The sequence below is a fragment of the Zingiber officinale genome, chromosome 6A, assembly GCF_018446385.1.
Source record: "Zingiber officinale cultivar Zhangliang chromosome 6A, Zo_v1.1, whole genome shotgun sequence".
In the NCBI taxonomy this organism is placed as follows: domain Eukaryota; kingdom Viridiplantae; phylum Streptophyta; class Magnoliopsida; order Zingiberales; family Zingiberaceae; genus Zingiber; species Zingiber officinale.
The window spans coordinates 114,662,610-114,674,678 of NC_055997.1; the positions used below are offsets into that span (position 1 = coordinate 114,662,610).

Here is a 12,069-nt window from a genome sequence, read left to right on the forward strand (position 1 = left end):
GCATTTCATTCCAGAAGCACAGGAGCAGCTTCCCTATGTGAACAACTGCTGAAACAAATATCACCTTTTGTATTCAGTTGTCAGGCCAAACTGCTGCATCGATAGTTAGATTTGTCGCAGCAAAGGCGCCTATTACATCCTTCCTAAACACCGCAAACAGCTGCCACACCTTCCATTATCTATACTGCTTTATTTGCTTCCAACAATCAAATCTGCAACTAAAGTTCCCTTAAACTGAACAAGACAAAAGCATCAAAACATTCACGAGTTAACTTGGAGAAAAGTCTTGTTCTCTTACATGAGCAAGTACACGGACAATTAGTTGAGTTTAAACTCTGAATATAATAATTACTCAGTACCATGCTCTAAGATTTCAACACCACAAAGGGCAACAAACTCCATCTAATATACAACTAGTACGCGTGATTTATAGTCCGAAGGTTAAGAATACACATAATTTCTAACTAAACCAAATATCTTCTTTCAAATACTAAACAAATAGGTTATATACATGGACTCTGTTTTTAGAAAAAAATAATGCAAGTTTATTACACTAAAATATAGGTACATCGCTGCTTATCTAAAATTCAAAAATGGGACTTAACAATTTTTTTCATTGAACAGACAACATTGTTACAGAAACAAAAATCATAACCTAAAGAAAAGCAATCACTCACAAAATGATTCATAAATATACCAACAGAGATAGGTCGTTGAAGATCTAATGTACATCCCAAATGCCGCTACCCAGTCTGTGCAATCTTACATGTACAAAAACAAACTGTTACCATCTTTCTTATCTGTAACCACAAATTATCCTTCATTTTCCTCTTTATCAATGAGCACAAATTCCACATACAAATTCTTCAAAGCAATGACAACTGTCATTATAAGTGGACCCATAATGGCTCCCTGAAGAATGGAAAACGAAGTCAGAAATTGCTACTTAAATTGATTATTCAAATTGGACAAACAAGAAAGAATTTCCAATGTGAGAACACAAGAGCCACAGTGGGATTATTGACAGTTGCAGCTTACGGTTGAAAGGAGATCAAAAGAAAGAAATTCTATTATCATATTTTATGCTTTTACAAATAGCAAAATGCAACAAGTGGATGCAACATTCAACGCAACAGTCTAATGAGATATATGATTGTGCCTTTGTTTGAATTATATGTGCGAATGGTATGATTATGAATAGGGCTGTAAATGAATCAATCGTTCGTGAACAAACATGGTATTCGACTTGGTAAGAACTTATTTATGTTCGTTCGATACACACAAAATTAATTAAATAAACAAGCTTGAACAACTCGTTAAGCTAAACAAACAAGCTTGAACACATATGTGTTCAGCTCGTTAACGTTCGTGAACAATGTTCGTGAATAACGTTCATGAACAATGCTCGCTCAATATGATAAATAAACAATAAAATAAAATAACATAATTAATTAAAATCATCAAGATCAATAACCAATTAAACAACTAAAAGTTTCAAATAATCAAACAAGCTTGAATTGAGAGCTTGATGACATCTAAACAAACTAAGCTCGTGCCAAGCTCAAACCAAGCTCAAGCCAAGCTTAAATTGAGAACTTGATTACATCTAAACAAGTCAAGCTCAAGCCAAACTTCAAACAAGCTCAAGCTCATAAAAAATAAACCAAGCCAAGCTTGAACAATCATTTCAAAAGCTTGTTTATTTTAAACTCGGCTCAGCTCGGCTCGATTACCTTATCAAACAAGCATGAACACCCCAAAGCTCGTCTCAGCTCGGCTTGTTTACATCCCTAATTATGAACACACTAGAATATAGTCTTATCACATGATATCAAGGATGTCTCAGAGAAAGCTTAGGACTGCAATTACCTAGCACAAAATTATGAGAAATAAGGTATAAAGATACTTTAGTAATCATAATCTCATGTGGTACCGGGGTAATCAACGAAGGTCACGTGGCTAAAAAGGTCAAAAATCTTGCCATGATAGTAGTCAAAGTCACAGAAGGCATATTCTTAGCTCCCAGTTATCAACTCCCCGCTCTCGGTTACCGACTCACGGCTCTTGGTGACTGACTCCTGTTTACCGACTCCCCGCTCACTCCAGTTTCTCAAAATTCGACTTCTAGCCCTTGACTCGGTTCTCGGACGAACCGTTATTCATGGGGACATGAACCACACAACCATTATTGCGAAAATGGTGGAAAATGCAGTCATTTACTCCGAAATAAATGGTGATAAAAGACTATGTATTGCTGAGAATGTGGTAACGAGAAATGGGTAGAACGTGGCAAATAGTCAAAGCCCTATAAAAGGTAGTCGACCCTTGTGAGTAGAGGTACACACACGTAATGCATCAAACCCTAATTTATGTGATATCACATGATATTTCTCCCTTTCTGAAGTCTTACTTAAGTGTCGGAGTGGTTACGCCGGAACCTGGCCATCATTTTAACCTGCTTCGGGGGTGTTCTTCATCTCAGACATTTTGGAAGAAATTCACAAGATTAGGTGGCCTGGTGATCCCTCTCGAAAGTCAACATCAGCGACACCTCACTAGCGAATTGACCATCGACGTTCTCAGGTAAGATCAAATTGGCACCGTCTTAGGAACTCTAAGTTAAGAACTAAATTGAGACGTTGTAAGATGGACAACACCAATAGATCCAATGCGGAAGATAGTGAAAAATCGAATGTCATCACTATGACGATAGAAAACTTCAACAAACTAGTGGTAATTACGGTGCAGGCCATGTTGCAAGGACAACCTCAACAATCAGCACCGCTGGGGCTTAGCCCCTTACATGAACTACCGTCCCAACCCGCACAGGCCTCACCCACATTACAACAAAAGTCGACACGACATGTTCCTTACTCAGGTCAGTATTTCCACTATGAGAAAAGAATCTTTGGGATATTTAGGGGAACTCCTTGTCGAAATCCCCCAAAGAAAAAAAAAAGTGTGCTTATCGGGCAAAGTACAGGACTCCAGAGGTACCCTCCCTTCTCACATAATATCCTTCGAGGTGAACTACCCAAACATTTTCGAGCACTACGAATTGGAGAGTATAATGGTGTGACTGATCAGAAGACCACATTTGTAAATTCAAAAATGCCTTTGTACTGCACCAATATTGTAGGGATCTTTGCGAAAAATAATAAACACACGTAGTGAAAAAATCGATCCCTCTAAAGATCCATGTGAATATAGTATACAAAGTTTGATCGAGTTGTTACCTTTATTGTGTGAACTGTACAATCCCGACAACAACTTCTCCACATGCACACGTCCTTCGTTCGTTGTATGAACAAAAGAACAACCTTCGTTGTGCTAGCAACAACCAAGTATTCGACCATGAAAAGAAAAGGAAGAAAATCAAAAAATTTCTGTTGAAAATTTCAATCAAAAAGCATTTTATATTCCTTCAATGAATACCAAGGGTTTGCCTTTTGATCTTCTTCCATTAATGGTGAATTAATCTCCGTTAATCTTCTTAATGGGTTGGATTTTAATATATTGAATTAACCATTAATTTAATAACCCAATGGGTCTAACTCATTAATCCAATGAGTCTAATTCGGATTAGACTCAACCTTATAATCCTAGAGTCCATCATATTTTAGTCAAACTAAAATAAACTCATCTTTAAATCAGCATATTATTTGTGCGTGACCAAATAGGTTCTCGTAACGTTGGCATCTGCAATGCATCATTGCTACCCAAGTGACGAGAATGTCGAGATCTGACCACTATTATCTTGTATAATTTGATCTTTCTATCCTTGATATCTAGATTGATCTGAGACATAGGCTGTGTCATCCTCTTATCAATCTTTGTGTTCATTGATCTCCAAGTAGACTTGCTTAACCAAATGACCTCAATATCTCATATTGACCTATTTGAGCATGGTCATGCATTTTAGTAGTCCTACTTAATCGAGGGGTCATAGATATCACTTCCGTCATATAGAAAGGATAGATCTCATCTACATCACTCACATTCCTCCGCATATCTTATTACATATCAATGATCAACTTTATAGTCCACCTTGTTACAGGTGACGTTTGCCGATACCAAAGTACATAACTCTTTGTGTAGGGAACCGGTTACTTCAGGTCTAAAGAATATTCATACCAATAGTCATTATGAGAATGTTTATGACACTTATATAACAATCAATGAAACATTCTCATGGCAGATCAATTTAATACATACTCTAATATATCCCATGTGTCAACTTAATATTTTGTATCCATGACTTGTGAAATTAAGTCATTAGTTGACCTACATATTAGTCTCAATGCATTAATATTGTCCTTGAATATTAATGCTTAATTAGGAATAGTTAAGAGTAATGTTCTATATATATATTTAGAGCCTCTCACTATCAATTCAACCAATTGATATGCGGTAAACTAGAACCTATTACCGCATTATTATGTTTATTCATTTGATAATAACCATAAACTGTCTTTATTAATGAAATTTAATACAAAAGTTCCCTTGTCAATGATCTCATAATTGGCTCTAAGAACTAATACTAACAAATACACAGATGGGGTCGAGTGTCGGGATTTCCTAACGACTCTTTCGGGCTAGGCGCAAAGATGGTTTAACCGTCTTCCTACATCATCCATCCGTTCTTTCAAAGACTTCAAAGTTGTGTTCATGAGGCGTTTTGCCACTAGTTGAAGATATTAAAAGACACCGCATGATTTGTTCACCCTCAAACAAAAGCCCAAAGATCCTCTAAAAGAATAGGTTCAATCAGATAGCCATGGATGCACCTTTTGTTACTCCTAAGGTGCAAGTCAGTGCATTCGCATGGGGCATAATCGATGGGAATTTCTTTAGGTCCCTGGGAAAAAAAAACTCCGATCGATTTCGATGGGTTGTAAGCTCGAGCTCTGAAATACACCAAAGTGGAAGAAGTTCAATCAACAAGAAGAAAAGAAGTGTCAACCCTTGCCTCTGTGTCCGTTGAGTTGGATCGAAAAATACCCCTTCCACTATTGCGAAATTAGAATTTCACAAATCGCAAAGGAGAGAAAGCAGTGCAAATTGTGGAAAGTACCCCAACCCCCAACGAGGGTTGAGTCAGGAGTTTATGACGACACCTCATTGTGATTTTCATCGGTCAAATACTCACTCCACTCAAGAGTGCCAGCAATATGCTCGGGAACTACGACTCGCGGCCGATCAGAGAAAAGTTGGATGTAATCAATGGGCTAGAAGATCCTCTGAGCCTTACTATCATCAACAGAACGTTGGACAAAAGGCAAATACTAGACGTAGTCCGTGGAGGCAATCCCGTTCTCCTGAGCAACCCCAGTCAACACTCGACTGCAACAAGAGTCGAGTCGAGAAAAAAGCAACGACAAGAAGGACAAAGGTAAAATGGATCCTTTAGGGATGATTAACATGATTTCGGGGGGTTCGACAGATGGAGATTCCATTCAAGCTCAGACGGCCCACAGTCGTTGATTGGAAAGCTACAGGATCAGTTCGGGTTGGGTTGCGACTCAAGGCCCCGTAATTAGTTTTGAGCCTAGCGATTTTGAGGGAGTAGAGGTTCCTCATGAAGATGCTTGGTCAATCAGGTTCTTATAGCCAACTATATTATAAAGAGGGTATTCATAGACATGAACAGTTCTGTCAACATCATCTACAAAGAAGCCTTTGATCAACTACAATAGGACGAGGAGGAATTATACCCGTGAACACCTCTCTATTCGGATTTACTGGACATTAGGTACAACCCATGGGGCAAATCCATCTTTCTTTTTCCCTAGGAGAAGAACCAGACATACGTCTTTCATAGTCATAAATACGAAATCAACCTACAACATATATTGGGAAGACCGATGTTAAGTGCTTTTTAGACTATTGTTTCCACTTTCCACTAAAAGATCAAATTTTCGGTGGATAACCAGATAGGAGAAGTAAAGGGAAGTCGCAGCCCGAAAATACTACATAGATGTGATTCGAGTTGATTCTCAAAAAGCTCACTCATAGCATTGTCTTCCAAGTTACTAAGAAGACACCAATAACTCGACCTGAGGAGGGGCACCAGGATGTACAAATCCATCCCACCTAACCGGGAGTGGTCATTCGAGTTGCTACAGATCTTGAGACCAAACTTAAAGGAGAACTGATTGTCCGTCTCTCTCGTAATCACGATGTCTTTGACTGGTCAACTAAAGAAGTCACATGCGTCTCTCCCTTGATAATGGTCTATCGGCTGAACACCCTTCCTAGGGCTCGATTTGTTTGGCAAAAAAAAAGAGATGCCCTGCCACATCACTTTAATACAGTCAGTCGGGCTTTCGCCTCCTTCGACTAGATTTAAGGGGAAGATTAGTAGTACGGCGAAAATCAACGAAGGCCACGTGGCTGAAAAGGTCAAAAGTCTTGTCATGATAGTAGTTAAAGTTACGGAAGGCAGACTCCCGACTGCCGGCTACCGACTCCTCGCTCCTGACTACCGACTCCCCGCTCCCCGCTGCCGACTCCTAGCTCACTCTCATCTCTCAAAATTCGACTCCTAGCCCTTGACTCGATTCTTGGACGAACCGTTATTCATGGGGGACCATGCACCATTATTGTGAAAATGGCAGAAAATGTAGCATTTACTCCGAAATAAATAGGTGGTAAAGGACCATTTAGCACCAATGGTCAAACTCAGGTTCTAATTTAATGTTAGATGTTATGTTTATCTGATACTTTTACCGAATGTGCTGGAATTGACGGGTCTAGAGGACCTGACACCAGGATGAAGTCCGATTAGGTCTGAGGACTTGATAACTGGCACGAAATCTAGATAGGTCAAGAAGTGACCGGATATCTAGTAGGAAGTCCAGCTGGGTCTGTGGGACCTAACAGCTAACTGAAGTTTAGTTGGATCTGCGGACCTGACAACTAGCAGGAAGACCTAGTGAGCCAAGATAAGTCAAGTGACTTCAAATGGTAAGTAAAGGTAAGTCATTGGAAGAGAGTGATCCAGTGGGACTATAGGCGCTAGTTTAAGCTTAGTCTGGGTAAGATAATATATAATTAATAATTTTATCTTGTTGTACTAACTCTGGTTTGTAGATTATTTGTTGTTATTTGGACTAACGTGTCTTACAAAAGTTAACCTCGAATGAAAAGTGTCTGAGGCACCTTAGAGCTATGGGGAGGCGTCTCGGAGCTGTGGGGAGGCGTTTCGGAGCTTAGTGGAGGCGCCCTGGACATGGCGAAGGCACCCTCGCGCGGATAAACTTTGAGGACAAAAGTTCGCTAAGGGAAGGCGCCTCAGAGGTGATTGGAGGAGATTGTTAGTACCCCGAGATAGTTTTAATGCGATCAACTGAGTTAAATTAGGTCCTGTATGTATTTGATGTCTTGTGTCTAAGTGTGCAGGAACTTAGGAGCAAAGGAAGTCGAGCGATAAACGCAACTATCGAGAAGGATAACACAGGAGAGAGTCGATGGGCTCGGTACATCCGAGGGACGAGGTGCTGCGGAAGAGTACGCTGGTGGACGAGAAGGGAGCGCGCGGTGTTTCCGAGGGACAAGAAGCTGGAGCGGAAGCTTGCTCGAGGAGAAAGCCGGATGAAATCACCCAAGCGATCGGCGCAGCGGAAGAGTGAACGGGAATTGCAAAGCTGCTGGAGGCGCCTCCAATGCTGTTGGAGGTGCCCTTGTGCCTTTCTGGTGGAAGGCGCTTTTATAGAAGGCAGTAACCGTTAGGGAAGATAGAGTTTTATCTTCGCACGGATAAGACTTGCCACGCTGGAAGCGCCTTCAAGCCTATTGAAGGCACCTTCCAGCCTCGCATAGAATTTTTCAGGGGTATAAAAAAGACTCCTGGAGTTAGAAAATATTCAACAACTCAAGCATTCATTCTTAGTAATTTTTTGAGCATTCAATGAGTGTAAGAGGCTTCTCCGCTTTCATCGAAGGAGATTTTTTGTACTTTCTTTTGCCTTAGATTAACAACCACCTAGGTTGTAACCAAGTAACTTTCTTTGTCTCTTTATTTTATTAGTTGTTAAATTGCTTTAGTTTAATTGTGCTACTAATCTTATTTGAAAGATCGAGAAAATCCCATTTTTAATTTGCAAGCAATCCCCCCCACCTCTTGTCGGCCGCATGGGTCCTAATAGAGTCTCGAAGCGCTTGGAGACGCCTTCGCATAGATAGAGACCGAAAGTTTCGGAGTTGATAAGAGGCCTAAGGTTACGAGATGACGTTTGGGGTTGAAGGCACCTCAATGAGGTTGGAGGTGCCCTCAACACTCCTTAAAAGACCTATTCAACCAGTAGCTTGAATACATATTTCATAAGAGCTCAAACGATCATTCTGTTACTTCGCCTTCACACTGCAACTATACTACTGCTCTACTACGCCCGACCGCTGTAGGAAGACCAACACCAACACACAAGCGCATCAAAATTTTCAATTTTTGTTGGTAAAATTTAATTTACAGTTATTTGCTTTATTGCTAAGTGTAGGGTTGTTACACTTTTCTATTTTCTATTTGTATTCGATTACTCTACTGGGAGTTTACTATTAGAGAATTTAGTGGATTGTCCATCGGAAAGGTCCAAGGGACCTGAGTCTTGGAGTAGGAGTCGTCGAAGGCTCCTAACAAAGTAAAAAATCTTTGTGTTCTTTTGTTTTTTTTGTTTATTCCTCTACGCCCCCCACCTCACGTGCACCAATAAAAGGTAGCCAACCCTTGTGAGCAGAAGTACGCGCACACAATGCATCAAACCCTAATTTTTGTGATATTTCTCACTCTCAGAAGTTTTACTTAGAGCATCAGAGTGGCTGCGCTAGGAACCCCAAGTCGTCATTCTAACCTGCTCCTCTGGGGTGTTCTTCATCTTAGGCACTTTGGAAGAGCTTCACGAGATTAGGTGGCCTGGTGATCCCTCCCAAAAGTCAACATTAGTGACACCTCACCGGCGAGTTGACCATCGCATTCTTAGGCAGGATCATCATGAAAGACTTAAAAAAAAAAGGATCGATAAAAGGAGAAACAACGATGGGGAAGTAAATTGAGTGTGCCACATAGTGAAAAGGTCAAATAGAGTAGTACCTCTAGAGCATTAGGAAACAATGTCATGCCACCAATGATACTAAGGCCGGTTAGGTATGCATTATGTCCAGGAATATCCTTCTGAAGCACTGAAGTTCCATAATCCATCAGCATAAGGTATATCAAAGTCAAAACAGCAGCCGATATGTATCTCCCTTCATAGAACAACTGCACTGTAGCAGGAATTGATGATAGCCAAAGTGGCAATATAGGCACCAATGAGCTAATAAATGCAAGGAGAGTTGATGTATATACAAAATGAACCGAGTACAATCTTAGTACCAGCCATGTCAGGCAACCTTGGAAGATTGCAATCTTTGCAGTAGCCAAAAACACACTACTGATAGCATGGTTGATCACCTCAACAGTACGAGTTCTAGCATACTTTGACATTGGCAGCATATCTACAACTTGCTCTGTTGCCCCACCAGACTTGGAAGTAATGAGATAATATAACACCCAGAGGAATACTGTTAGCTGGGAAATAAAATTCACTAGTTCAGCTGCTCCCGAGGCTACATTCAGGGCAAAAGAGGCCATCAAGCTAGCACTCCCACCGAGAACAGAAGTACTGCTCGAGAGAACCCTTTTTGAGATTTCAATCCCTTGGAAAGCAAGTCCTTTTGCTTTCACTACCAAATCCTCTCGAGTTATTAGCAATTCCCTGAAAAAAGAATCCAGTTCTTTGTAGATCTCTCCCCACTCGTGGTTCCTGATGAGCACGCTCAAAGATTGGAGCTTTAAGCTATAAGGATGCTGCGCTGAGGCTATCAAACCAGTGGAAGCGTCTACCGAATGATTACCAGATTGGCTGGTCATGAAATGCCGAAAACCATTGGTGAAATCCGTGACATTGTACTCATCGGCCAAGCTATCGATCTGTTCCCAGACTGTGTCATACAGTTTTGCCGAGTACTGATCCACCAGGCCAGGGATATCGTTTTCGTCCATCCACTTCTTGAATCCGATCCTCTCAGCGTAATTGCTATTCTGGACATGAGATTTCAGCGATATCACAGCATCCTTCCCTTCTACTCCGACCTTATAGGAGAAGAATATGCCACCAGCTAAAGTTCCGATGATCATCCACACGATTAAACTGACGGCAATGATGGTGTTCAGGTGCTTCAGGATGGGACTAGTGAAGAATCCACCGCTACCCTTGTCCGAGGAGGATTTGGGGGAGGGACGGCAGGCAAAGCTGGCATTTTTAACAGCAGAGGTGGCGGTAGGAGTGGCGAGGAGAAAGCCGAGGGCGAATAGACCGAAGGCAGCGACGGGGCCAAGATTCTCATATGAGATAACAAAGACCCAGAAGGATACGAGCCAGCGAATGAGGCGGGAGAAGCCGACCTTGCTTGAAGGTCGGATCTTCCGGCGGAGGATGGCAGTGCGGAGATCGGAGAGGGTGTCGGCGGAGGCGCCGAGGAGGGCTGAGGGGATGGCGAGGAGGGTATGAGCGAGGCCGAGGCGGAGGGGCGGGGACCAGAAGGCAACAAGCGCGCTATGGAGCTCGCAGAGGGGAATGGAGCAGAGGAGCGCCCACTGGAGGGGGCGAACGAAGTCATGCAGGAGGCGGTAGAGGCCGTAGAGCAGCAGAAGGGATAGCGCGAGGCCGGCGTGTGCCATGGCGATGTACAGCGCAAGGAGCGCCGGGTCAGCAGTGGCGGCAGGTGGCGGGTGGTCCTCGCGGCGGCGGCTGGACGGGGTAGGGGAAGGGGCGCGGGAGGGAGGGAGGGAGTCCGGCGGGCGGCGGAGGGAGGCGGATCGGAACATCTCCGACCAAGGGACGTTCGAATCGGACTTAGGGTTTGACGAATAAGGAACGAGCTCCATCGATGGCGATCGCCGTCCCCCTCTCTCTTTACCGCGTAGCGGAGGCAAAGAAGGAGTATCTCTATTCATTAGTTCTAGAAATTTATAATTAATATAATTTTAATTTCAAAATCTATTTTATAATATTTCATTTAATTAATTAATTAATTAGTTAATATACTATTGGAAGGTACATAACTTATATATTTTATATTATTTTTAATTAAAAAAATTATGTCGGCAATTATGATAAGATGCTAAAATCTTTATATATATCTATATAATAATAATAATAATAATAATAATAATGGTTTATTCCAGTTTACATTCCGAGAAATGAATATTTCACAATTTAACTCGAAGGTTGCACCGCCGAAAACGAGTATACGGCATCCCTTCTTCCTCACTCCCCCGACCCCCCTTGTCTGCCTTCGATCGCGGTGTCAGATCCCAAACATCTAGCCTTCTTCCATCCTCCGTGCGCATCCGTCGGTCTCCTCACAGAAAGATAGGATCTTTCGAGTCGGCTTGATGCTTTCTCCGCCTGGTAGATCGGAATGGGACTGTTGGAATCCATATTAGGCAAGGATGGGAGAAGACTCATGAAGCGCAAAGACAGTGACGCCAGGGAGCAAGGTATGCTTTTCCTTTTTGTTCTTTGATCGACGTCGGCGATTCACGATTTGGCATTGAGGAAACCATGAAAATTTTGTTTTTTTTTTTAAAATCGATCTTCGAATTGGGGAAAACTGGTTTTTTGAGTGTTTTAATTTTTTGTATTAGTTAATTTGGTTTTTATTTTTCTATTGCTTCGGAGGGTTCGTCTCCAACACGGATGACCTTTCTCCAAGGAATATGGATTTAATTTTAAGGTTTAAGGGTTTCTTTCTTTGTCACTGCCTTTTCCTAGTGTTGACTGTTGATAAACACGGGATTGTGTTTTTTCATTCTGAAAACTGTGATTTACTATGCGTTCCATGCTAATCGGCATCAGTTATCGTCTACAATTCTCCATAGAGATAGAGCTTTCGTTTTACCTACTTTACTCTTTTGTGGACTTATTATATGCTCTACATTCTCCCCAAGAGGCTTTAGACAATAACCTGATGTAGACCTTGCACCATAATTTCCTGATGGATGTATTATTCCTAATTCCAATTGCTTGTAGC

At 41.7% G+C, this 12,069-nt stretch overlaps 1 protein-coding gene across 2 annotated transcripts; it reads right to left on the reverse strand.

Annotated features, from left to right (window-relative positions):
* Positions 1-461: 461 nt before the first annotated feature.
* On the reverse strand, positions 462-10,980 carry LOC121997568 (transmembrane protein 245-like). Of its 2 annotated transcripts, XR_006116307.1 has the most exons (3): positions 9,368-10,980; positions 9,086-9,258; positions 462-912 (listed from the first exon to the last, which is right to left on the reverse strand). XR_006116307.1 is itself a non-coding variant. In XM_042552047.1 (2 exons), the coding sequence occupies exons 1-2, from the start codon at positions 10,919-10,921 to the stop codon at positions 814-816; spliced, it is 1,935 nt and encodes a 644-aa protein (XP_042407981.1). In that variant the 5' UTR covers positions 10,922-10,980; the 3' UTR covers positions 462-813. The 2 variants fall into 2 exon arrangements, 1 of the variants encoding a protein (XP_042407981.1); XM_042552047.1 differs by having other exon boundaries at positions 9,086-10,980.
* Between the last annotated feature and the right edge of the window lie 1,089 nt (positions 10,981-12,069).